Genomic DNA, 27,698 nt, shown 5'->3' with positions numbered 1-27,698 from the left:
GTGAATGGGGTTTGGAATTACAGTGAAAAAAGAAAAATGAAGGGGTGCATCTCTAGCAAGAGTGATATAAAGATACATCAGCCACTGCTTTCCTCCCCAGTTCAGCTGAGTTATCAGCTGATAAAGCTATTGCAAAACAGAACTAGTTAGCAGCTCTCACTGAAACCAACACCCATGTTTATATGAAATCTACGTTTGTATTAAATCCCATGTTTAACCAAATCTGGCTGTGTTGACTTATTTCCTTGCTCAGGGTCATTCATATTTTCCCTGTTTACTCTCTTAGCTGGCCCACCTTCATTAAAACCATGGAATACTCAGAGAGGCTGATCTTGCCTGCTCAGTCCTGCTAGTTCTTATACTCCAGGCCAAAATCTGTGATTATTTTCTTGTAGTTATTTTCCTATTTTCTTGTGCATCTTTCTGCATGTGTTGTATCAATCTGTATTCTCAGTTTCTCCTTGTTTCTCTCTTCCCTGTTTTTCCTGGCCCCTCGCAGCCCTTCCTGCCAGCCATGGTGTCACATCATGCCATGTTTACACCAAATCCACTGCAGTTGCCAAGCCCCTTATCTGTGTATTTGATCAAATTGCTCCTTCTCCGTGCCCCTCTGAGAACTCATCTCTTATCTCATGAACAAATCAAGCTGTCAGTCACTGTGTTCAAATAATTTCTTAGCTCTCCCCCCACTACTCACCACATTGGTTAATCTTCTCTTCCCCCACATCCTCCATCTCCAGCAGCACCTCTCTTCTCAGGGGTTTCAGTGCTGGCTTCTCAACTCTGCTGTCCTGCACTTCTTCTTCATCTGTACAGCTGTAAGGTCACACCCTTGTATTTCTATTTATATTCCATTTTCTGATAAGACAACGTGTACATCTCTGCCAGTAGACTGCAAACCGCTTTGGCCCAAGCTGCAAAGGTTTTTCACCAAGTCCTCAATAGCGTACATTTAGTGTGAAGGAGAGATTAGAAAAAGTCATAGTCCTGGCTACTGTTACTAGCTAAAAATGCAATGCTGTTAAAAATTGTCATTATGAACTCAGCTGTACTGACTCAAGTGAAATATTTGTTGATCAAGACCCTTTTTCAGGGTAATTCACTGTTGCAGGTACAGTGAAATCCATAGGTTTATCAGGGCATCCTACTGCACGTTTTTTGGTTCATTAATTACAAGAAAGGATCTCAGAGCATAATTTAAACCAGCAAATTCTCGAGCATAAGGAAATTTATGAGCACACAAAAGTGGTCCTATATTTTGGAGGTGCAAGGTCTGGAATTTATCCAAATAACTGCTGCTTACAGAGGGCTCAATTCCAAAATACTCACATCAAACTCTGCATATTTTACACGTGTGTGCTGTATGAGGCAGACTGGCTTGTAGAAGAATTGGGAAATTTGGCCTGAGCATTTATCCTAATCTACAAATAGGTATGAAATCCCCCTTGACAGCAGTGATGCTTTTTTGGGAGATCACACACTTGTGTCATCTGACCACAAGAGTTTCTTGGCACTCAGTCACTCGGCTGAGAAATGAAGTACAGATTTACTGGACTTCAACACAACAAATGTTACAATATCTGCTGCATCTTGTCTTCAGCAAGGCCACCATATTTATTTTTAAATTTATTTTTATTTTTATTTTTATTTTTATATAAGCATCAGCTGGCAACAGCTTCAGTTTGGCTTTGTTTCTGTCCTATGACACTGCATTGTCTTAAGCAGAGTCTCTACAAATCTGTACATTAAGTGCTACATTTAAATTGTGTTTTTATGGAAAATGCACATTCTTAATTAGCATTGAACAGGACACTTATCCTGTACATCCATGTTGGGTGCATGCATTTATAACAGTATTTACCAGATGAACCAGTAGGAGACAGATGCTTAATCATGCCACACCCCTTTAATTTATCCTTAATCATTGATTCACATCTACTGCATGTCCCTCAAGTGTTATTTTTTTCCACAACATTTACCTTAGCGTATATTTCAATGTGTGCTGTTCACCTTATGGCTTCAGAGAGGATGTGGTTATGGTCTGACAGAAAGGAAGCTTTGCTGTAGATGGGAAGATAAAGCTCAAAAGCACCTACGCTGCCTCTTGAACACTTTTTTTTTTCTAAATTAACTGTCTTCTTTCTCGTGTTTCTTTCTTTGACGGTGAGCACAGCACAGAGTTCCCATGTCCTGGGAAACAAACATTCTTGGCTCAGCCATGAATAACTGTGTGCTCCTGGAGGAACTGCTGATCAAGAAATCCCAGCAGAAGAGAAGGACTTCACCCTCCAACTTTAAAGTTCGCTTCTTTGTCCTGACCAAATCCAAGCTGGCTTACTACGAGCATCGCCACGGGGTACGTCAGTCGTTTTCTCTCTCAGAGCAGTGGGAGGAAGGATGGAATTTGTTTAATGGAGGGAAGGATGCTAATGGAGGGAAGGATGATCTTTGTTAAATTTTGTTAACTTTTCTGGTCCTTGCTGCAGCACCATGCACTGAAAATTGGTCAAATGGGTCATTTAGAGCTTCTGATCAGCAGGCATTTGTGAATGGAGGAAGAAGACTACAAATTTATAGGAAGGATCTAGTTTTATTGTAGGAATTTGGCATGGGCTGTGTAAGAACTGTGTGAGTCTGTGCCTGGCACTTCACATGGGGACAGGGTGACATGGAGACGCCTATTGTAAAAGTCACAAGTGTACCCTGAATGTATCTGTGAAAAAATACTCCACAGATCTTCACTCTCATTCTTTTTTGGGGCATCAGGCTGATGGCTGGTAGGGAGATCCATCTAGCATTTTAAAATAAATTCAGCTGCTACACGTGTGGTCTTTGGAGCTAGCTTCAGATGGGCTGTGATGATGGGATCCAGGCTCAGGCCAGGCTTTGTTTCCCCAACTTTGCATTTTGCTCATTTGCTAAATATGAAGAAAATTAGAAGTCAATCTGTGCACCCCATTGTGTTTAGTGCTCTAGTGAAGTGGAAATGATTTCCTTCTATTTAGCTGGATGTTTGCGGAGCCTCGTTACGGTTGTAAATAATCTTGCTTGTTTTCCAGCAGTCCCTGAACATGCTGTTAATCCATTTTGTTTAGGCACTGTTCCTGTAGGCAGAGAAGAACTGTGCTGCCTTGGATGCAGCACTGGCAACTTCAGACCATCTGATCTTGCTCAGTTGCAGAAAATTAAGTAGAAACAGAACCCAACAATAAAAAAAAAAAAGCACGATGTGCCCTGGTATTTTATCACAACCTATTTGGGGTTACAAACCAGCTTTAAAAGTTAGAAGGTTTAAAGGTTAATAGTAATTTTCACCTACATGCAATTTCTCTCAAATATGCCCAATGAAATGTTTTTCTTGCTTATACTTTCTAGTCCATGTTTTTCTCACCTCCATTTTAAACAGGACAATATTCATTACTGCATGCTGTGACTGTCTATGGTTTGAGACTGTCTTTGTTTGTTCTCCAAACTATTTTTCAAATGTCATTTTCGTAAGATTTTAGATTCCATTATAACTATTCCACTTAATTATTTAGGGCTAAATATTGAAAAGCATCTAAGTGATTTTGCTGTAGGTGTAGGTGTTTAGAGAAATGTTCGCTACTGGTTTTCTTTGGTGCTTTCTGAGTCTTGGTGGGCTTGACATGAATTGAATGGAACTCTGACTAGATACTTTTGCAGTAGGTGTCTTGTCAGCATCTTTAGGGACTGAAATAGTTTGGAAAATCTGACTTGGTGACTTTCAGTGGGGCACAGACTTCACACACTGTGTGTTCGTGGAAATTTTCCCTCTGAGTCTTCCAAAAGGTCATTTAGGTGAGATGAGGGTTTGGTGCATCATTCACTTTATCTTATATATTTTTTAATGCACATATATATGTGTAGACATATGTAGGTAAACACACATACAACTTTAGAACCTTGTGCACATTTGAGGTGTGGTGGTATACTTGTAATCACAGGGCTGATGTTCCATGAAATGGTGATTTTTCTTCTCACACAAACTATGAAAATCAGGTTGTTACATGAAAAGAATTTGTCACAAAGTAAAGAAAGAAGAATTTGTCCTGTGAAACACTCCCAGAGCCAATCATTAGCCTCTTTGGTAATCAAAATTAGAGCATGCTGGTGAGACCTCTGCTTGATCAGGCCATTGCTGCTCTGGAGAGGAAAGCTGAGGGCAGCCCCTGCAAGAACCATTTTGTTTTGTGCTCAGAATGGAGGCAACCCACAGCATTTGAGTTCACAGCCAGTGGAGGGAGGATTCCAATGATCCCTGCCCAGCACGTGGGCTGTGCCATTCCCAGGACCAGCACCATGTGCAGATGTTGAAATCAATGATCTGGTGCTGATTGTCTGGTGCAGTCCCTGGCACTGCTTGGCTCTGCTCCACAGGGGCTCTCTCAGATAATTTCTGGGCTGGCAGAGGTCAGAGCAGGCTGTTGCTGTTACCAGGGGACAGTTTGCAGGTGGTCCTGCTCTGGAGGTTTAGGGACACTGCTGACAGCTGGCTGCAGTGATGAGGAGCATTCTCAAGTCCTATGGACTGACATACGGATGGGCCCAGCACATATCTGAGCTTTTAAAGCATGAATTTTTCAAGGGAGATCTCTGGGAATGTTTTCACCACAGGTTTTCAATGGGTGTCTTTAAGAACCCCTTACCAACCTGTCTGGTGGATTGCTGTTCTCAGAGTTTTGTACTGTATAGTTCCCATCTGTCCAGTCCCTGCTCAGTCAGTAACAACAGCCTGTGCACAAAGTCAGGTAAAACAACTACTGAACTGCTTAAAAGTTTGAGAAGTCCCACGGATTTCAGTTGGATGACTTAAAGTACACACTTATGTATTAAGCCCTGGTTTATACAGTCTGCCTGTGTTTAACAGGGTTTAACACACAGTCCCTTTCTCTGCATTTTTAAATCAAAGGTATAAAACAACATTAAAGAATTTTTTTTGTATCAGTCCAAAAACAGGGAAATAAGCAGGCTAAAAGGCTACAGGGATATTTTTGCAAATGATATCCAAAGCTGTCAAGACAACTGGCATCATAAAGGAAGAGTTTTTTACAGTAACTGTAATGGCATTTTCATTGTAATTTTCATCTTTCTGCCACAGCTGACAGAGAGCACTGTTCTCCTCAGGGCCAAGCACACAGTGGCCCTTAATGTTAATGAAAGATATTTACATGTCTCATTAGGAGAATGAGCCCCCAATAACTGGCAACAATAAGAAGCTGTGTTTTCTGGAATTCATTATGCAGTGCACAATGCAGGGCTGTCTTAGCATAAAGCAAAGCCCTGATAACAGGCACATGTATTCAGCCCCCATCTCTGCTAAAGGACATCAGAAGTGCCTTTATTATAACATGCAAATCAATTCCAAAGGCAAAAACTATTTGTTTCAAGGTCTGATTTTGTAGCTACTGTACATGTGAATAAACAAGCACATGGCAGTAATAATTTTAACTATTTCAATGAGTTTGATCCTCACTACAATAAAGGATAATTCAGACACTGTGATACTCCCAGGGTCCTGGTACACTTGCTGCTCTGCAAAAGCAGGAGAGAAGTGAATCCCTTTGGGGAGGTGTCTGGAACAGAGTTTCAAATATTCTTACTTCGATGCAGCAAAAGTACTTTAACTGGTGAATTATCCACACCCCCTTTACTCAACAGCTTATGCTCCTTGGTAAATCATTCAGGGACATAAATATTTTGAAATTTTGTATCTTCATGCACTTGGGGGCTATTATTAGCTGATAAAGACAGCAATGAAAGGCTCACCCAGAAAAGGCCAAGTTATTTTTTTCATTTAATCAGCACAATTCTTCCTACACTGGTCAGATGCTCAGGAGGTCACACAGAATGAGTCAGCCTTGTCCTGAGCTCTTTCATTCAGATCTTTGATACTCACATATAAAGATGGCAAAGATGGCCCTTCAGTGGGCCTTGAAATCTGCTTTGAGTCTCTTGTTACATGAGAACAAGCAAATAAACTTGGCAGAAAATACTTTTATCAGCATCCCAGAAATGCTCCAGCTGCTCTGTAGCATTATCTACGCGTGGGGCTGCTTGCAGCCTCCAGCTACCCATGGGGCAAAAAGCAGTGCTTTGCTCCTCAGTCCAGTCCCTCTCACCTTGGTTATTCTACACAGAATCCAACCTAGTTTTTTTCCCCAAAACTTTAATGTAAAGAGATTAAAACTTTTATTCTGAAGATCTTCCTTCTGGTCTTCTTATTAGTTGGAGTGGCCATTCATACCATTTCTCATTGCTTTGTGCATTCTGAACACCTTAGCAGGGATATTTCTCCTTAGCAGTCATGAAGCTGCAGTCCTCACCTAAAGGGAATTTAATTATGGTTTTAAAGACAACCTTCCAAATAAATACATCTGACTAGATATGTCATTCTTCATAACCTGCCATGTATTTATTAGTTAGTACTGTTTGCTTGCCAGAATTTGCAATACCACTTGTTTTCTGATTCATGTCTCCAACTAATTTATGAATAATACACATATCACCCACAAAGTCAGACTTGGCATCTGCCTGCATCTCCCACTTCAATCAATTTTTATGCAATAAAATCAATACAATCCTAAATGAGAGGGAGACAAAGTACAAATTTGGGCCTTAATGTCTAGTACATCTCTGAAAACTTAACAGGAATTTTGAATAATCCAAATGATATTATTTGAGTTGCTGGAGGATGAAGTTGATATTGTTTGTCACAATGAGCCTCGTTTCTATTGTGAAATCACAGAGTCATGGTAATGCTGGTTGGAGAGCATTTCTTAAATTCAGTTAGTCAGACTTTTTGCCAGGATAAGATCAACACTCAGAGCAGGTCTGTCACCAACACCAGGCAGGCTGTAACATTGACTGCCCACTGCTTCAAATCCAGGGACAGAGATTCCACATCTTTCATCAACCTGTTCCAGTCCATCTTACCCACTGTTTTTCTGGATATTTGCAAAGTTCCTGTCTGTTGCTGTTCTCACTCACGACTCCTGATTCAGGGTGGTGATATTGTCTAGACAGGGTTGCCTTGAGCAAAATGCAGGTTCTCTGTGTCTGGTGTCTGCGGCATTTCTAACTACACAAACATGTGGTAAAGTCTGGTAATAAAAATAGCTTCTTTTTTGCTGGAATAACTGATTTTACCTTCCAGAATATGATTATAATAATTTTCTACTTGCCCTTTCTGTTCCTGCCCAATTCAGTGCCTACTAGGTCCTTTTCTGTGTATTTATCTTTAAAAAATCTTTAGTTTTTGAAGAAATCTTTAGTTTTTGAAGAAAATGTTTTAAATTCCTTCTGAGCAATGTTTTTGCAGCAAATGTCGGATACTTCCATTTTGTTTAAATTGCAAAGCTCAAATCCTTCTTCTGTCAGAGAACATTGAGGACGTAGCAAAATCTTCAACCCATGTTTTCTTTTATATCTTTAAGAAGGAAGGAATACCTCCTAATTTTAATATACAACAATAAATATGAGTCTTCCTAATAGTTACCTTTTGTTAGACTTCTCTATTGTGGCCAATTTTTGCTCCCCGTGCCTTTGACTTTTTTAATATTGTAATCAACGTTGTAACTGATTTTATTGCAATGCCTGCCCATTTCTCTATACTCTTTCATCCTTTCTGACTGATTTTTAATTTTGGCCTTAAAGCTTAGATTTTTTTTTTCATGCAAAAGTGATGTCATGTAGTTGATTTAATTTAGCTTCTTTTCTTCCACTGAATCCTTCATTCACTGCAATCCACTGTTCCCAGTCTTTGCTGGAGTCAAGAACAGCTTTGAAGAAACTAATATAGTATTCAGGAGTTGTTCCATGTGCTTTTATGTAACATAAAAGGCTTATTTTCATCATATTAGAAAGCTCATTTGAAAGCCAAGAATCTTCCTCTTTTTTTTTCTTTTTTTTCCCCCTTCTGTTTCTTGATGATGGCATTGATTTTCTTTTCTTGTCCAGCCAATTGTACTGTTGTAGAGATGGGCACCCTGATAACCATCTTGGACAAGACTTGAGCCAAAGAGAATTCTGGAATTGGATTTGGTGGAAGTACAAGGCTGGATTTGGTCTATAGGACTGTGTAAGGATAGTAAATAATTGAATGGAGGCATCTCAAGCACCAGTTGCAGATGGTTTTGTTATTTAACACAATTCTGTGCACTCTGCATCCAGGGTGTGCCCACCCCTAAAACACCTTCATGTTCTTTAGATGTGAAAACAGCAGTAAAAAAAATTATTTATTCTTTTAGTTTAAGCTGAAGGATGAAATAGTCATGATGGGCAGGTAAGACAAGCAGACACATTAAGGGATTTAAATATCAAATACAGCAAAATACATTGGAGGTATTAAAATATAACACAACAACCAGGGTTCTACAGAAAATCCCAGTGTCATCAATTATCACTCCTCTCCAATTTTCCTTTAGAACAGTTACTGTGACAGAAAATGCAAAATGCATTACAACTTTCTTTTAAAAATCTATTTCTTTAATTTAGTTTTCACATTCAAATTAAAAACTAGTTACATTGTTTTATTTCTTATAAGCCCTGAAACTATCAGTGTTCCTAATGTGAGAAAACACATTTTTATGAGAAAACTCACAAAATACTGAATGAAGATAGTGTCCAGGAAAGGTTGCTATGAATCCAGTTTTCAACAGTTCTTAATATCCTAACTATTAATGAGAAAAACAGCACATTCCACAGATAAGGAATATGATAAGAGATAGAAAGTAATTGTATCAACACTTTTCAAGGAGGTTCAAGTTCAAGCTCAGGTATTTTGGTTGGTGGAAAAATACTTTATCAGGAGGGCTACCATTAAAAATAATTCCATCTTGTTCCAGTGATATCTCATAAGCTTCTGGTTGCTATTTCTACACCAAGAAATTCCTTTCCAAATTCTTTCAGAAGCTGAGCAAGGCCTGAAGAAAAGTCCTTGAAAGGCAGGAACACGTCAGTCATTTAAAGGTTGAAGCTGACCGAGGCAGCTGAGCTCTCTGCCATGGGCAGTTCCACAGCCCTCAAAATCAGCTGCTGCCTCTGTTCAGGCTGAGAAAGAAAAAGACAGGGAACAGGTGACACAGGGTCAAAGCAAGATCCTTCATCTACTTAATCACCAATTAAGTATTTCTCGTTTGAGTCAAGATTGTGAGTGAAAACAGGGAATGAACTTTGGCTCAGATTCTTACCAAAAAACCCCAAACCCTGATGGTACAGAGAAGGCCATTAAATGCTTGCATTGATGGAAATGTTTTTGTGGTCGAGCTTGCTGAGAACTGGAATTTCCTACCTTGCTATAAATCAGTTTTACCCTACCTTCCTGCCAAGGAGGCACTGCCAGCCTTGCACAGGAAGAGATGCACAGGAGATGGGGAGGGGAAGGGGAACACAACACCACTGGGCAAGGAAAGCCAAGCTGCAGCGTGGACAGCCCTCAGCAGGGACTGCTGCTGAGGAGACTGGGGCCACATGAACCTTTGATGGCTTGGTTTTCCCCTCACCAGAACAAAAGAAAGAAGACACAAGTTGTTACGCAACTTCAGAACCAAGCCAGCTTTATGAAGCACAAGGTGCTGCCTTCCTGCCAAGAAATGCTGCCTTGGGTCTCCTCCTCTGCTCCTTGAGAGGAGGCTCTGCTCTCCCCTGCCTCTCCTCTCATTCCCTCTGCTCCCAGCCCTGGTGGCTACACCTTTTGCCAGGGCCCTTTGATAAACACAGTGGGGCTCAGCAAAACCTGTACCACGGAGGGACCTGGAGCCCAAACACTCGCTGCAGAGCCTTTCAGCCCCGTATCTTACAAGATCTGAGCTTTGTGAAGCCTGAGGGTGCAGGGCCATGGTCAGAAGTGTGATCACAAGCAGACCTGTGTCACCTGCAGCAGCCACTGCTGGCTCCCTGCCTTCTCACCATGAGCTCCACATCCCTGCCCCTACCCCTGAGCTGGAGAGAAGTGATTCATTTTTTTGGGGTGAGAAGTGGTGCTGGGTTGGTTTTAGCACATGATAGAGCCAGGCAGCTCATTCCTCAGGCAGGCACAGGGAGATGCCTCCTTGTGTTGCAGGGTAGGGCTGTGTCCATTGTCCCATGGTCAATTATCCCAGCATCTAAAGCAATCAGGAGTCATCTGATTTATGCAGCAGAGACAAACCAAAGGATTAATCAATGAAAGAGCTGCTGGAGACGTGTAGGAAGAGGAGGGGGAGTACCAAAGATGAAGATATCAATGCACTGGCCTTGTGATGTACCTGGCTCCCTTCAGAGCTGTTCCCAGAATTGATTTATTGCAAGTCATGGACCAAAAGAAAGAAATCAGAAAGAAACCTCTGCAGCACGTGTGCTGCTGCTCCTCATGGCACAGCAGCCTGCCCTGGTTCTTTCCACACATGGCTCACAGCAAGACCACTGATGCTTTTACTGACCAGCCAGCTAAAACATCTACCCAATTATACTCTGGGCAGACTGGAAACAACAAATGGAGATCTGTCAGCATGTTTTGTCTCGGCCTTTTAGGAACAAGTCTCTGAGGTTTTTCAGAGGCCATTTCTAAGAGCCTTTTCTCTCCCCTTCCTTCCAACGGTTTTGTTGGATTAAAGTGTGGTCAGACATCACAAAAGCAGGGATATGTTTAGTTTCCAGCCCAGTTTCTGGGTAATGCCTGGTTTGTGAGTGGTAATTCCAGTTGTTTGTCCTGCTAGAGGACTATAATTGCTTTCTATCAGCAGGGTCCCATCAGCTGAGGATCTGTTGGGCAATGCTCTGGCTGTGAGACACACACCAATGTGCTGCAACATGAGATTATGAGGAGCTTCCATCACTGAATTGTGTGATTAAAAGGAACACAGTAGGTCATGAGAGCTGCAGGGCAGCTGCACAAAGCTCCTTGAGAAGGCTGGACCCTGTCTTTCACCAGAGTCCAGAAAAGCACCAACAAAAACCAGTGTGCAGGGTTTGCCCGGCACAGCATCGCTTGCTAAAGCCTCAGGGGAGGAATGCATGTGGGTAAACCCCAGGACTTCAAAGGAAGGAGATGAAGGAGGGTTCAGCACTAACAAAATTGAAGGTTTTTATAGGATATAAATGGCTTTGTGCCTCATCAAAAGGGTAAAAATCCCTGGGGTAGAACAAATGATAGAGGAGGTTTTGAAGAAGAGACAGAGGAAGCCAAGTCTGAAAGAAGTGACTAGATAAGAATGAAAGGAAATAAATGATGAAAATGGGGTGCAGTAAGGCCTTCTAAGGCTTGCCAGCATTCGAGAGCTAATTGGCATTTACATTTAGGGGTGCTTTAAAGCCTTGGGTTTATTGATTTAGGAGAATCCCACACTCCAGAGAGCTACACAGGCAGATGTCTACAGGAGACAGTCCTGGCAGTAAATCCAGAGACACTGGTTAAACTGCAAGCAAATACAAATACAAACCACAAATGCACCAGCCGAGGCCAGCAAGAGCAATGTGAGACCACGCTGTAATAATTTTCCTCTTTTGCCTCAAGTCCAGTTATACAGAGGCAAAATACCCAGCCAGTTGTGCAAGAATGAGGCTTGGGGAGCCTCGGGGCCTCTCTGCTTTGAGGCTGTTTGACAGTGCTCTGTGGCAAACCACCCCCCATCTCCATTGGCATGAGCTGCTGCCCTGGTCTAGGCTGAATTTAACTCTGAAAGTGGCAGAGGAGCAGCAGTGGGGCTGCACAGTGGTGGGGATGGCTGCTTCCCACTGGGCAGAGCTGCAGGGAGGTGGTGACAGAGGGAAAAAGGGACCAGAGGAGCTGGAGGGTGTAAGACACAAAGAGTTGGGGCCCAAGAGAGGGTAGAAGGCTGCCAAAGTCTTGCTGAGTGAGTGATAACCTGTGGCAGGTACAAGGCAGCAGCTGAAGTTCAGGCTCTGTCCTGCTGCCAGTGTTTGGAAAACAGAAGCTTTGCAGTGTTTTTGGTGTTCTTAAACCTCACTGATTTCCGTCGCGCTGTCCCAAAGCTGAGTGGGGGGACAGCTAGTGCTTAATCCCTACTGAAAATGAATCAAAACAGGAAACCAGCTCGCTCTGAAGAGCAACCTCGTGTAGTGGATCCTGCAGAAGCACCAGAGGCTGAGCCTCAGCTCCACCTCCACCAGCTGCCCTCACCCCTGTCTTGCAAAAGCTGAGTGGGGTGAGGATTCCACAGGGAATAAGGCACACCAAGACAGCTGGGATCCATGAATATCGGCTCTTTTTACTCTTTTCCCACTGCCCATACTGTTATTTGGGTACCTGATATACCCAAACACCTGGGGAATGGAAGCACAGCAGAGGATGCCAGAGAAACAGCTTTGCTGGCAAGTTTTTGAGGATAATACTTATTTCAAAATCCCCTGTTGTTTTTTTCTTAGCTGAAAAGCCAGAAAAAACAAAAATAGTGAAATGTTGTAGTTTTTTGGAAGACAGATACAGTAAAAATATGCATTTTGGATGAAATGCATAGTTTTGAAATTCTCAGTACACAAACTTTTTTAAATAAAATATTTATTGGTTTATATCTTTTCAGTATGAAACAGGGGTGTTAGTAAACTAAAAATTTAATGAAAATAGTTCTTTTTTGGTTAAAAAGGGACTTCATTTTGCTGGAATAAAAAAAGTAAAAGCTGAATTTCAAATAGAGGTTTTGACTGGTTCTCTAAAATCCATGTGCTGAGTTGAAATATATGTATGTGCATATATGTATGTGTATGGGAATACATATAGAGATGCCCAATATAAGAATTATTCTTTAATTTTTTTTATGTCTTACATAATCAGTTAATTTGCTTCTGCTCCATTAAAACTAAATCTCCCACAGACGCAACAGTCTGGTCTAATTATTCACTTAATCCACAATCATTAGCATCAACCAAGTGCTTTCCTCTGTCTTTTAGAAAAAAAGGACTTTGAAGGGTTCTGTGGAACTTTCCAGGATTAAATGTGTGGAAATTGTGAGAAGTGACATCATCATTCCCTGTCAGTACAAATACCCTTTCCAGGTGAGTCCGTCTGTTGACCATACTGAGAGAGACATCACTTCATTTTGTATTTTAATAGCATTTCTTTCATAGTGCATTTATTAATGAACCCAACACTGGGTTCTTGATCAGAACTTCTGCTCCAATTTAAATAATCAAAAGTCAGTGAAGTTTTCTTGGTTTGAAAAGACAAGTGTCTGCTAAGGGAGGCAGACGCCTCCCCTGAAATGAAAAATGTAAAACCCTCCCTCTGAATTGTTATAATTTTAAAATTAAAGGGGCTCTCAGGCAAAGGTATGGGAGCAGGAATAACTGTTCTATATTAGGGAAGAAAAAAAAAATGCAGCAATACAAAACAACACTGTCAAGAGTCAGAACAGGACCTGGCACCCTGTGGGTCAGGGTGGCAGCAGTCCCATTCCATGGTGGCTGCAGCCCTCCTGCAGTGTCAGGTATGAGCAGTGATCCCGTAGAAGGGTGGAGTTTTCCTCTGAAGATCCAGGGGTGCTGTAGATGGGCCTGGTCTTCCTCAGAATCCAATGGGAAGAGGCTGCTGTGGTATTCCAAACCTCAGATTATATCCAGGTAGGAATGCTTGGCTCCTCCCCCTGGGCGGAGATAAAGAAAACTGCCCAATGAACAGAAGAGAACTGCCTCATCAGATAGGAATAGAATACACACCCATTTCCAACCTAAGACAGAGGTTAAGAGCTGCATCTGAGCAGCCCCTGCTCCTCCACTTCCCCACATCATCATTTGGCACGTAGCTTGTTGGTAACAGCCTCTTTCCTTGGGTGGCTCCCTTGTGACCAGTGCTTCTGGGATTGCTTCTCATGGCTGGCTCCTTTCTCTACCCCCTCTCCAGATTGTCCATGACAGCTACATCCTCTACGTGTTTGCCCCCAACCGCGAGAGCCGGCAGAGATGGGTCCTCACGCTGAAGGAAGGTAAAAACCCCTCTGCCCACCCAACCGTGGCTTATGTCTGACCAGCTTTGTCACAAATAATGCTGAGAAAATGAGCAGGAGGTGTCAATGTCTCCAATCTCAGAGTCAGAGTGTTTATAACCCAGGCAGTGGGTTATAAAATCAAAATGCTTGTACATCTGGCGGGTGCGTTTTCAGCAGGCAGGGGAAATTTGGATGTAGGATGGTTTATTTGGGGACCTTAATGTCTGTCAGTGTCTGCAGGGAGGTGTCAGAAGATGGACCAGCTCTGTTTGCTGGTGCCAAGCAATGGGACAAGAGGCAATGGGCAGAAATGATGCCCAGGAAGTTCCACCTGAACATGAGGAAGAATTTCCCTGTGCAGTGACCAGGCATTGGTTGCCCAGAGAGGGTGTGAGGTCTCCCTGCCTGGGGATATTCCAGAACCATCTGTGCCACATGCTCTGGGATGATCCTGCTTGAGCAGGGGGGCTGGACCAGATAACCCACTGTGGTCCCTTCCAGCCTGACCAATTCTGGATTCTGTGATTTGTGTCTTTCTAGAGTAAACGCTTAATAAATGACTGTAATTTGAGGTTTCTTCTTCAAGAAGAGATGAGGATTTTCCTACGGCTATTTTTTTTAAATAACCTTTTCTACACAGAAAAAATTTCAGCTTTTATTAATAGATTTTTTTGGTTAGATGACAACCTTGCTAGAGAATCATTATTATTAAGGAACATTTTTTGTGGGTAGCTTTCATTTCCTGTTCACCTCCTGAATTGTGCTGTGGTTCACTCGCAAGGTGCTGCAGTAACCAACACTGGGGGCAGAGAGAGGCAGAGCTCTTGACGTGAGGAAGGTGTTAATTAGTTACATAAAACTGCACCAGGTTTCTGTCACAGCTTTTTTTCTGTTTTACAGCACTGCTGCTGTATTGTTCCCTCTGAAAACTTGTGCCTGATAGAGACATTGCGAAGTTCATGCACGGACTCTTGCAATCAGTTATTCCCCTACTCCAAGCTTCTACTTTATCACCTCTTCTCATTCAACATTTGTAGACTGTCCCCTCCTTTGGACTATTTGAAACAAGCCTGTAGAAGCTTCTTTAAAGAGCAGATTATTTCCATTTAGCTCTAGGTGACTTCTAGAAGGAACGAGGATGCAAATAAATTCATATCCCCCCCTTGTTTTTCTTCCCCTAATGTTTTTCAGAAATCAGATACAACAACAGTTTGGCTTCAAAGTGTCATCCAGACTTTTGGTTGGATGGCAAGTGGAGATGCTGTGCTCAGACAGAGAAGATGGCAGCTGGCTGTGTGGTATATGACCCCACCAAAAATGGTAAGGGACTTGTTAACACCATCCTGACATGGGAAATATTTATGCCTAGTAATAGTAGAGGACTGAATCTCTTTTGTACAGAACATCAAAAAATATTATGTTAGATTTCCATAAAGAGACACGTTCCTGGATTCTTTGGATGTTCTGGCTTACCTTTTACTGTATGTAAGGAATTATCTTTTTTTGAATTCACATTTTCCTCTGTGTGATGCTTGGAGCTGGTATTGGAATGAGATGGAGAACTAAGAACTTGATCAGCTGTGGTCAGTCAGTAAACCATAACAACTTTCTTGAGATAAATGCATTCAACAGGACATGTCCTATTTTAACCAAACCAAACAAAACCATATTTCCTCTGTGGTTTCAATGGCCAAGCATAATCTTTACTTTGTCTCCTGAAAATGAACACAAGTGGTCAATCATTCTTCACCAAAGGAACATTTACCTTGTATTTTTTACCTTGATGCCTTAACCAATCTGTACCCCAGTTTCCAATTCCTGCTGAGACTCGCTGTGTAGTTGGCAAGTCTTGCTCTCAAAGTCCAGAGCTCACTGTTCATTGGGTTTGTATCACCTGTACCAATTCATTGCATTGGTGGTTTTTCCCTTGGTTTTGTCCTCACCTACTTCAAATTATCTTTCTCAATTTCTTTTCAGCCTCAAAGAAACCTCTTCCTCCCACTCCTGAAGATAACTGGGTGAGTGCAGTGATGCTGTCCTTAGTGTCCTGCCCCGAGTGATTAACTACCAGTGGGGAATATGTCCTTATTAGTGTTCACCACAGTGCAGTGACCTAGAATTTCACCTGTGATAACACTCCCTGGATATTTTCTGTACAACTGAAATTTTTATATGAAATTCATTGTTTGAAAGTGCCAAAGAATCTCTTGCTGCCACCACACTCCACTAAATGGTCTGGGTGCTTTGAGGCTTTTAAACCCAGGGGACACCAGTGCCAGGAAAATACCACTTTAAAGAGCATGCCACTGCTTTTTATGAATATTGATATTAATATGAATGTGAATGTGATGAGCCTTTTGCCTAATTTGTGCAGAAATTGCTGCTGGACCCAAGGGAAGCAGTGGTCATAGCCATATATGACTATGAAGCCCAGAACCCACAGGAGCTGACGTTACAATATAATGAGGAATATTATGTGATTGACAGCTCTGAGGAACATTGGTGGCTGATTCAAGATAAGAATGGGTAAGTCCCTTTTCAACAGCCAATGTGCAAATCCTTTCTAATTCCAGTTTGTTCTTCCATTAACATACATGTTTATCCCCTTTTGTAAAGCATCCTCTTATTTACAGGGGTAACCTTCTTCCATTTGCTGTTGCTTCAGGCAGCTGAAGAAAAGGACCTGAAAGTTAATTTTACAGCAATAAACAATTCAGACTGATATTTGCAGTGATACACAGGGGGGGAAATTGTGAACCTCTCCAAGTTTAGAGATGCAATCAGTTGTTTTCTTCTCCAGTAACCCCACTCAGTACCTCACCACCAGCACTTTTATCATGCAATGAGCAGGCAAAGCTTTCAAGGCTGACTCCTACAGCTGCAGTCTGTCAGCACACTCACACTTGTCTTGCCTCTCAACAGGCATGAAGGCTACGTGCCAAGCAGCTACCTGGTGGAAAAATCACCTGAGAATCTGCAAGTTTATGAGTAAGATGTGCCTGTGTTTTTCTTGTACCTCTGAGTGCCCTGGATTTGAAGCTCACATTCCCCCACCTCACATTCCACCCTGGGGATGCTCCCTTCAGAAGCTCCTCAGGAGAAACTTTCCTGGCCTAGAAATGCTGACTTGGAGTCTTTTGATGTTTTCAGGTGGTACAATAAGAACATCAGCAGAAGCAAGGCAGAAACACTGCTCAGGGATGAGGTAAATCAGTGTTATGTACAGGGGGGATGGGAAATAATAATTAATTAATGACAAATGAAGCCCCCCAAGGGCTGCTGTGTGTAAGAGAGATGAACCCTGGGTTTCTGCTCTGTGTCTTTAGTGTGTGATGTAAGATGAAGGACCTCCAGCACACCCCCTTATCCCCATGTTAGCTGAACATGGATGGAGCTGTGCAATCCAAACACGCCCAGTAACTGGGACTGGAGGAAAACACTGCTTCAGAGCACTGTGCCAGCTGAAAACTGTGATTTTAGCTCATCTTTTCTGTCTCTGCAGGAGGCCTGTGGATGCCAGTAGCTCTCTGAAAATCTAACCAATCTTGTGCTGAAGTATTTTGGGTGAAAGCCAAAAGTATGGCTGTAGGTTTTGTTTTTTTAATTGTGTGTGTGCGTGTAAGCACACATCTTTCATTTTTCAGTTGAGCCAGAGTTTTCCAGTGAAGACTGTACTGAAAATATAAAGAATAAGCTTCTTGTTCAAATTTTCCACACAAACACAGCCTTAATTTTTTAATCAGCTCTTACATTAACAGGTGGCCCTGTTAATAAACACAAATGAAGTGTTCCTTCCTGGAACAGTAATATTTTATGGAATTAGCAGCAATTTTGTGCTGTTTTAAAAATTCTTGTACAAAGTACTAGAGGAAAAGTCCACACATGGTTTAGTGGTCTTATTTTTTCTTTCAGCCCTACCAGTACAACTTTTCTGTGGTAACTACCCCCATGTGGCTGCAGAGACTTTTGTTTCAAAGCCTTGCAAGCCTCACAGCTCCCCCCAAAAATGTGGCCAAGTTTGTGAGTGATCTCTGGCCAGGCTTGGTGTCAGCTGAGAGCAGAAGGACAAGAATAGAGCTCAGAGTAACTTGGGCAGGATGCTGCCTCCAAAACCTGCCCACCTCCAGTCCTGAAGCCCTCACTGTGTGTGATTAAATGCTTCTACAGCAGCAGAGAGACCTTTTTCAGAGCTTTCCTGTGCCGGAGATTGTGTGGGGCAGTTGCAGCAGATGCTGTGCAGACACTGAAGGGGCAACCCTGGAAGTTCACAGCTCAGCAGGCTGATCCCACCTGGGCAGAGCTGCACAGCCAGCAGCTCAAACCTGGGGATGCAGGAGCAGCTCAGCCTCTGTGTTCAGCTGGAGCTGATCAAAGCTCTAGGAAGGAGGCCCAGGCTGGGTGCACTTGGTGGATTTGCCCTGCATCAAGTGTTGTGGGTGGGTAGAAGACATGAAATGGAGGAAACCTACCATGTAAAGCAAAGGAGGAGAAAATGAAAAAAATCAGGCACTTGGGATGCCAGATGAAAATCTTCTTTATCTGCAAACCGAAGAAAAATGTGGTGTTTATTACCAATATATAGGTCAGTACAGCACATTCCAGCCAAACTGTGATATTAAATCTCCTTTGCCATCTCATCCATCTGGGCTAGTGGGATCATGCCCTATGAGGCACTTTAACTTTCAGATGAGTGGAAAACAATTACAGTGAAAAGTTAAAAAGAAAAATTGTTCTGTGAGTGTCAGACTGCAGGAGGATTTCTTTCTTACCCATTTATGTTTAGATCCTGGATGGCTGGTGTACCTGTGAAAGGGCAGGATCATGTCCAAGGTTTTCCAGTTTGGGGTAGATTGGTACATTATCATTCCTACACTCCCATATGGACTCTCTGGTGCTGGATAAACTGTGATTTGTTCTGTGGCTGCTCACTCCACGGGGAGCACTCACAGGGGTTTGCCTTTCCACTTGGCCACACATTTCATTGAACATGTGTTGTGTCAGATAGGGCTGAGGGCAGTCAATGGATTCAGAATTTCCAGAGGAGAGATTTGGAGGGACAAAGAGGCACACCCACATGTACTCAGCACAAGTGCCTAAATCTCATTTCCTCTGAGAGGAAGCTGAGGTAAAAGCACCTAACACCCAAGACAGATCTGCAGGCCCTGAGCAGCCACCAGAGCTATGCATGGAACACATCAAGCTCTGTCAGTGGGGTGATGGCTCTTTATTTTCCTATATGTTTAGCACATCTTCATGACAGGGTTGAAATAAGCACAGCTTTGCCCCCAGCCTACATTTTTTTTTTCTTCCATTATGTCTCTAACCATTTTTCTTTCCTTTGCTTCCAGGGTAGAGAAGGGGCCTTCATGGTGAGAGATTCGAGGCAGCCTGGCATGTACACAGTCTCTGTTTTCACCAAAGCATTAAGGTACAGCTGAGCTCAGCAGCTTTTCACATCAATTACATCAATGAAATGGCTTCTATGAGTGTGTAATCTCTGTGTAGTTGTTTTGGCATTATAACGAGAGAGCAGAAGGCTCATGAAAATGATGGAGGGAAAACACTTCCAAAAAAGGCAGAGGAGTCAGCTGCCAGTCCCAAAGTGTATTAAAGGCTTCACTTCTCCCTGAATCTAAATATGTGCCCATAAATAGTCCTTTGGACATCACTGGGGTTGTCATTCCGATGGCACTGTCCCCTGAAGTGTCAGTGGGATCAATGTGAGCTGTGTGCTGGACTCACCAGAGATGGGTAGTGCAAGGGGTTTCAGTGATGGGGCAGAAAGCTGTGTTTCACAAAGAAGAGGCAGAGAAACTTAGTACACAACCTTCTCTTATCAGAAAACCTCAGCCTTTCTCTCGAGATGAGACCTTCTGTGAGTGAGAGGGAGAACATACAAGTACCCAGAGTTCATTAGCAGCTGCAGCTCACTGCTTGCTCCTCTCCCATTCTTTCTGGGGGAAGGTTCTCCCCTTTGCTCATTTGTTTCTGTTCATACCCCAAATCCCTGTCTTTTTGCTGCAAACTATTTTCTCTCAAAGAAAACCTCCTCTTTTTCAGCATGGACAACAATCCTGTTATAAAGCATTATCACATCAATGAGACAACTGACTTTCCCAAGCGATACTACCTGGCAGAAAAGCACGTGTTTGACTCCATCCCTGACCTCATCAACTACCACCAGCACAATGCAGCAGGTGAGAGAAGCTGATGCTGAACAGAGATGCTGCTGGTTTGCCAGGTGACTGTTTGGAATGAAGGAGGGCTCCCAAGCCCTCTGTCCTTACAATGAAGTGTTAAACAGCATCACCTTTTCTCCCACTTATTCTGAAATGGCCGTTTCAGGCCAGCTTCCAGCATTACATCCTCACTCTGGTTGTCCTTCTAAGGCTGACCGTGGCCAACACAGACGTCATAATGACATGTTATAGAGAGTCCTGGGGATGTATCACCACTGCCAGGCCAAGCTATCTGCTGGAACTTCACTGCAGGGCCTTCTTGAGGTGATCCATCCCTGAGCCTTGATTTGACACGAAGTCAAGAACATGGCCAGTATCCATAACCAGACATGTATCCATCCCATCCTACAGTCCAGGAGTACCAAGGCAGACAATGGGCTACAAAAATACCCTATAAATACCAAGTATCCTTTGGAAATTCATTGGAGTTTACAGAGACTCAAGGCTCTGGATGTGAGAATGGGAAATAAGCTGAAAGCACTCAGAACTGGCTTCCTTCTCTCAGGCAGGAAACCAGAGCCTGCACAGAGGTTCAGCTGCCCTCAAGTGGAGCTGAGAACTCAGTGCAATAAATGTGCTTCCAGAATGCCAGCTGCCCTCTGGGGTGGTGGCAGCCAGGCCCCCATGGCTGTGCAGTAACAGGAGCTGTCCCCGTGTCCCCAGGTCTCGTGACGCGGCTGCGACACGCGGTCTCCTCCTGGAGGAAACAGGCCCCCATCACTGCAGGCCTCAGCTACGGTAAGGTTCTCCCATGACTGCCTGGGAATCACACTCCTGGCTGGCTGGCTGGGTGATCCTGCACATCCCCACGGGTATTGAGGGATATTTGTGTGGTTGCAGCCACAATAAGTGGCTTTCTTCAGGTCTTTGCACTGCACTGTTCACCAGCTTGTCATCTTTGTCATGGCTGTTGATAAAGGACTGAACTGATTGTGCAGTGCTTTGAGGGAGGTGATGAGAACCCCAGGGTCTCAGTGAAGTCAACATTAAATGCCAAAATGAATGCTGAATGAAGGGGGTGGAAATGGGAGCATAGAATAATTTGATGAAGGCTGAGTCCCTCCTGAAAGACGCCTTCATTTGAATATTGTTGTCAATAGAATTTTGCTGGTATCATCTTTATTGTAATTCTTGGAGACTTCAAAGAAACTCAAGCCCCATGTTGTGCTGGGTACTGCACATAAGCATGGTAAAAACAATCCTCCCTGAAGAACTGGATAGGCAAGACAAAGGAGGGAGAAAGGGGATGTTGTTGTTCCTACCCTTGAACATAACCTGCAGCATGCACTAGTCAAATGAGCTATCAGAGGTCAGACAGGCAACTTGAGGGAGAGCCAAACAGTCTCACTTGGAGTCCTGCCTCAGTGTTTAACCCACAAAAGCTTTTTGTTTGCCATTCTGTTGCTCAGTCCTTAACTCTTTCTCCCTTGCAACCAACAGGAAAATTGGTCATCAATGCCTCTGAGCTCACCCGTGTGCAGGAGATTGGCAGTGGTCAGTTTGGGGTGGTCTACCTTGGCTACTTGCTAGACAAGACCAAAGTAGCCATAAAGACCATCCGTGAAGGAGCAATGTCTGAGGAGGATTTCATCGAGGAAGCCAAAGTCTTGATGTAAGTGGTAGATTCCCCACAACAACCACACCCTGTGGGATTCATAACACTGAATGAAAGTCAGGAATCTGAGTAGGGAATTCAAACTTGGATTATCTGCTATGTATCTAAATAGTAAATAAACTGGTGAGCTCTGGTGGATACAAAGGAAGGCAATTCACAGTGTAGGTGAATTACTCTGCTTCCAAGTCTATCAATGTCCAGAATGGTCTTCCAGATCCCTGCTATTCAGGAAGGCAAGGATAACTGATGGTGCATTTTGAAGAGCAAAGTGGTTTTTCTCAGAAAAGGTCTCTTAAAACTTAAGGGTAATTTCATTGAAAAGCCTTAAATGTAAAATGTTTTGCTTTGCACAACTGAATATGGTTTTATTGACTTTTTTGTATTTTTTTGCATTTCCCTCCCCACAAGAGAGACAGAAATTGATTTTATTTTTGATTGAATGGTTTTCCACACAGAAAAATCTTTTGGTGACCACTGCCATTTAAATGGAATTATATTTAGTCCTTGGTCTACACATCTGCAAAGCTGGCCTTTGCAGTGAGCTCAGTGCAGCCTTGTTGATAAATTTCTGTATATAACACACTTGCTGTGAGGATAGCAGGCACTGAGCCTATTTCAGCCTCTTTTCCACCTTCCCTCCCTACCCCACAGGAAGCTGTCTCACCCCAAGCTGGTCCAGCTTTATGGTGTGTGCTTTGAGGATGCTCCCATCTGCCTGGTGTTCGAGTTCATGGAGAACGGCTGCTTGTCCGACTACCTCAGGAGCCAGCGGGGCAGCTTCTCCAAGGAAACCCTGCTGGGCATGTGCCTGGATGTGTGTGAAGGAATGGCTTATCTGGAGCAAAACTCTGTCATCCACAGAGATCTGGTATGTTGGTCCCATGTGGATTTTTTTTTTGCTCCAGAGGGGCTTTTTCCTCTGCTTTCTTCCTTAATTTCAGCTTCCACACTCCTCCTGCCTGTCTGTTTATAGGAGAACCTGTATCTGTTCACTGCAAAAGCAGCACAAATATTTTTGGGGGAAAAAAAATACACAAACAAGCCCTGGAGGGCCGATCGATCTATTCCCCTTGACTAGTTTTGGGAGAGAAGAAACAAGCCATAACATTTGTCTTTTTTTCCTGAGTGGACTCTTTGACTCCCCAAGAGCCACAGTACTGACCACTCTTCATATCTAAAACCAGTGAATATTACAAAAAGACCTGTTCTAGCATAAGTCATGTATAAGCATCCGTCAATGATAAAATAGTTTTAATTAAGGGGTTTTCAGTCAAGCTCCATCAGTCACTGCTGCAGTCTCATTAGGCATGCAGTGACTGTGAGTAGCTGTGGCTATTTTAGGGTCTTGCTCCACCCTTTCTGGGCAACAAGGGCCTGTCAGAGTGATGGCTGAACAGCTTTTCTGGCAACAGGATCATGCTGCAGAATGTACAGAAAGCATGAGAAGCTCAGGGGTTTGTGCTCTTTGTATGGCACGATGTCACTTTGATGCTCCTTTTTTAAGCATGATCTGCTCTTCCAGGATAAAAGCCCCTGAGTGGCTGTGACAGGGTTTTAGCTCTGACCTGATGCCTTTGCACCTTGTTTTCTTGCAGGCTGCCAGGAACTGCCTGGTGGGGGAATCCCACGTGGTCAAAGTGTCTGACTTCGGGATGTCAAGGTAAAGGCACTGGGGCTGTGCACGGTCCCCTGAGGCTGTCAGAGATGGGGTAACTCAGCATTCCTCCTTCTTTTCCAGGATTGTCCTGGATGATCAGTACACCAGCTCCTCAGGCACCAAGTTTCCAGTCAAGTGGTCTGCCCCTGAGGTTTTCTCCTACAGCAACTATAGCACCAAATCTGATGTTTGGTCATTTGGTAAGGAGCTCTTGTCAAAATGGAGAAAATTCAACAGCCCCAGCTGGGAAAAACAGGGGGCTCAGTCCTCAAGTAAACTCTCCTCAGCACTGCATCCTCTGGACTCCAAGGGTGTGTTGCCTGAATAATGGCTTAGAAAAGCAAGCCTAAAACATTCAAGTGATAGAAAGGAAAGAAAACCAAACTACCGAGATACTTCAGAACATTACAAATATTGCAAATTTAAAGTATTATAATAATACAAGTAATGAACTCTTGTTCAGGAGTGTCCAAGAAAGAGGAGAGGAGAGGAGAGGAGAGGAGAGGAGAGGAGAGGAGAGGAGAGGAGAGGAGAGGAGAGGAGAGGAGAGGAGAGGAGAGGAGAGGAGAGGAGAGGAGAGGAGAGGAGAGGAGAGGAGAGGAGAGGAGAGGAGAGGAGAGGAGAGGAGAGGAGAGGAGAGGAGAGGAGAGGAGAGGAGAGGAGAGGAGAGGAGAGGAGAGGAGAGGAGAGGAGAGGAGAGGAAAGACATTTAAGCACTCCATCTCTCTGCATGTCAGTCCTGGGGCACTCATGCCTCACTCAAACCCCCTGCCCTTCCAAATTTGCTCTGCTGATTCCATTAGCTTTATGCCGATCTGAAAATGTTATTTCACTGCTCACACTTCTCACCTCATTTCCTGCTCCACAATGCATTGTTTGACGATTTGTGTCCATTCTTTGGTCTCCCTTCTGGACCCTCACAGATAAGGGCACTGCTGTGTGTTTTTGCCCAAAGCCATAACAAAGGCTGTCCCCTGGGCTGTGGATCTGGCACACTCATGGGCCTGGCCCCTCTCCAGCCCACACAGTGAATGGGGCAGTGTGCTGTGCACAGCTCACAGTCAATGGGGTGCCACTCAGCCCTGGGGCCAGCAGTAAATAATGCAGGATTATAACCTTTGCTAGTCTCTGCCTGTGGACTCTGTGTCTCCCTTGCCCTTTGCTGGCTGGAGCTGTGGCTGGAGCTGTGCACTCCTGGGGTGGGCTGTGAGCAGCACAGTGGGAGCTGGGTGCTCAGGCCCATCACAGACTCAACAGGGAGATGCTTCAGAGAGCACCAGAGATCTTGGCTGGCATCCTCAAACTCTACAGCTGTGTTAGGGCCTGGTTTTTCAGCTCTCTACTGAGAATCCAAGTGAAAATGCTTTTCCAAGTAACTGGCACCAATGTTGAGCTGCAGAGAAGAGCAGGTGAAAAGTGGCCCTGCTGAGGATTTTATTTGCCTCTTTGTGATTTTCTCCTGTTTGGCTGCTTTAGGAGTGCTGATGTGGGAGGTGTTCAGTGAAGGTAAAATCCCCTATGAGAATCGCACCAATGCAGAGGTGGTGGAAGAAATCAACGCAGGATTTCGGCTCTACAAACCCAAGCTGGCCTCCAAGGCAATTTATGAGGTGATGAGCCACTGCTGGAGGATGGTGAGTACTGTACTGGATAGCCCTATTCCCCAAAGAAAACTCCCTTCCCCTTGGCTTTAAGGAGGAGAGAGACTTGTGCACTCCACATGCTAGCAGAAGATAAAATCCTGGAGGTGAAGCACTGTAGCTTTCATCTACACTAGCAAGCAAACTCTAGACTCTCTGCCTTTTATTTGACTTCACTGAGAAGCCCATGTAGTGCACCTAACTCAAGTTAATTCCACAGTTCCCTTGCTAAGAAAACTGTGGATTTGTGGAGCTGAGTTCTTAGGGTGGTAAAAATGACAGCCAAGACATTACAAGGTACTTAGTGTCCACCAAGCCAAATTCACTGGTAATAGAAAAGAAACATTGCACAGAAGGAAGTTGGTTCTTCCAGTGGCATTTTCTCTATAGGAATGGATTGTATTTTTTTTAATCCTCAGTTTCTTCCCAAGGTTTTCCTTGCTAACCTTGCCATTCCTCTCCAGCTGACATTAATGTTCTTCCTCTCTCTTCTCTCCTTTGCTCAGGGGAAAGATGAGCGGCCATCCTTTTCTCTTCTGCTGTTTCAGCTGAGTGAAATCTCTGAGTTTGATGTGTAATCATGGCATTGCATGCTCAGCACAGCCAAGAGAGTCCTGAGGAGAGAGAAGGCTGGATTTTCCCTAACAAAGCATTAACAGGAATCCTCTCACCATAAACACTTGCCATATGCCTGGGGAGAAGGAGAGGGCAGAGGCTGGTACTTCCAGACAGACAAGATATCCCCAGGCTTTCCAGAGCCTAGACAGACACAGGCTTTGGTTTGGCCAAGAGTGTGGTTTGCATCTTAAAAGCAGAAGTGACTATTGAGCATGGAGTCCTGAACCACACAGTCCAGCAAGGGTGTTTCTTCTGAAGAGACAGCCTCAAAATCTAGAGATCTGACATTGCTGTTCTAACTCTGTGAACTCCCAAATGAAGGTCTTCCCTGGAGGGAGATAAAAAAAAAGCTTTCTTTAAATGAGGAGGAATGCTTAGACATTTCCCTGGCTCTCTAATTCAGAGTGGGCTGGACCTGAAAGCTCTGAACAGGAATAAGCCTGGGGGACACAGAAGCAGGCTGGATTCAGTGACTGCATTTCTGATGCTGGTATTTCAAGGTGGTTTTGTTTTCCCTTTGCATGATTTTCTCTGCAACTGTGGCATAACAGGAACAGGATTTGGATACCTGGTAAGCTGAAGTGGTATCTGTGTGTGCACATGAGTTTGTGAGGGAGGAAGAGAAAAAGAAATGTATGTGCTGAAGAGTCTTGAAATTCTCTCAAATTGCATTGTACAGTGAGTGGGAAAATGGGACTCTGATGCAAATGAAGACATTCTTGGAGGGGAGAAGTCAAAGCTGAATGTTTATATTGATTTTTTCTTCAGTCTTTCCACATCAGAAGATTAATGTGTGACCTCCACCCAAATTCTTCCAACAAAGTATGGAGGAGTGGGCAGTGCAGAGTGTTATGTGTGCACAGTCCAGGACAAGACAGAGTCCCAGGATCTGATTACCTGTGAAAGGTACAGGAATCTACCCCTGAACTGGTGTGTTGGGCAGGAAGGAGCCAGAAGGCTCAGGAGGGAGCCAGGAGGAGAAAACATGCAGAGTATGTGCTCAGTGCACAAGTGGTCATGAGAACTTTAAAAAGTAACAAAATCACCATAAGTAAAGACTTCTCCATCTCTTCTGTGAACAAAGGCACTGACCAAAAAAAAAAAAAAGACCAGGGTGAATGGTGTGCCTGGGTTCTTCCTCCTCATTATGTGGTGACAGCAGAAGGTGTAAACAAAATCCATCTCCTGGTATTTCCATTAAGATCTGTGGTTTCACTGCAAGACAGAGACACTCTTCTGACAAAACTGACTTCAAACCCAAAGTGTGGGTGTTGGTGTCCTGCAGAATTTGTAAATAAGATCAGGACTTTTAGCTAAGCATTAACAATCACTAGGGAAGTCAGGAGGGCTCACAGATGATATGTGCAGACATGCAACGTATATTTTTGATGCTTCTCTGTTTGGGCAGGTGAGAACACGAGGAAACCTTACGTGACAACAGCTTACAAAATCTCTGAAATGCAAACTTCCAGCAGCAACCTCCTGTCTTTACACAAGTCAGGTTCAAATATGTTTGCCAACAAAAATGGAACAAGGAAATAATGTAATCCCATGATCTCATATATCCTGTGTCAAATTATTTCTTCATAGAAGGAGGCTTAATTTTTGGTATTTTTCAAGCTCCTTGTTCTAGGGTGGCTTTTAGGAGCCAGAATATCTTTTCAAGCATGTGGAAATGGGCAAGGCATCAGTTCCTGCCTTACACATCTCCCCACACTGTGACAGGGGTGTCGACAGGCTCACAAAGTTCAGCTCACTGCCCCCACCATCCTTGAAGGACCCAGGGGGCTGCTGAGCATGAGGACATGGCTATTAAGGAGCAGCAATATTGCTCTGTTAGGTGACATTTCTGAAGTTATATTTATATCAGGATAAGTGTAATATTTATTAGCTAGAGTGGGTTGCACAAAATATTATTGTGATTGTTTATGTTCAGTTTTATTTTGCAGTCTTTCTATGCACACAATATGAACTTTTACAAACAATAAA

The 27,698-nt window shown here is 43.6% G+C and overlaps 1 protein-coding gene across 3 annotated transcripts; it reads left to right on the top strand.

Annotated features, from left to right (window-relative positions):
* The first annotated feature begins 331 nt into the window (after positions 1–331).
* On the top strand, positions 332–27,667 carry ITK (IL2 inducible T cell kinase). 3 transcript variants are annotated; one of them, XR_010347200.1, is made up of 18 exons: positions 332–2,356; positions 12,907–13,011; positions 13,856–13,937; positions 15,132–15,260; positions 15,918–15,958; positions 16,315–16,466; positions 16,863–16,928; positions 17,091–17,145; positions 19,289–19,368; positions 20,001–20,137; positions 20,843–20,917; positions 21,620–21,791; positions 22,446–22,662; positions 23,390–23,454; positions 23,533–23,651; positions 24,928–25,085; positions 25,598–26,280; positions 26,478–27,667. XR_010347200.1 is itself a non-coding variant. In XM_064387896.1 (17 exons), exons 1-17 carry the CDS (start codon positions 2,186–2,188, stop codon positions 25,667–25,669), a joined length of 1,896 nt encoding a protein of 631 aa, XP_064243966.1. In that variant the 5' UTR covers positions 332–2,185; the 3' UTR covers positions 25,670–27,667. The 3 variants fall into 3 exon arrangements, 1 of the variants encoding a protein (XP_064243966.1); XR_010347199.1 differs by having other exon boundaries at positions 25,598–26,615; positions 27,118–27,667; XM_064387896.1 differs by having other exon boundaries at positions 25,598–27,667.
* Positions 27,668–27,698: the final 31 nt, after the last annotated feature.

This window comes from Passer domesticus, chromosome 13 (genome assembly GCF_036417665.1).
Source record: "Passer domesticus isolate bPasDom1 chromosome 13, bPasDom1.hap1, whole genome shotgun sequence".
In the NCBI taxonomy this organism is placed as follows: Eukaryota; Metazoa; Chordata; class Aves; order Passeriformes; family Passeridae; genus Passer; species Passer domesticus.
This window is presented reverse-complemented; position numbering and strand designations above follow the sequence as displayed.

Coding starts and splice junctions, on each gene's coding strand:
- ITK (XM_064387896.1), top strand. CDS start 2,186: ATGTCCTGGGAAACAAACATTCTTGGCTCAGCCATGAATAACTGTGTG. Junction 20,918..21,619: donor CACTGCAGGCCTCAGCTACG/GTAAGGTTCTCC, acceptor TGCAACCAACAG/GAAAATTGGTCATCAATGCC. Junction 22,663..23,389: donor CTGTCATCCACAGAGATCTG/GTATGTTGGTCC, acceptor GTTTTCTTGCAG/GCTGCCAGGAACTGCCTGGT.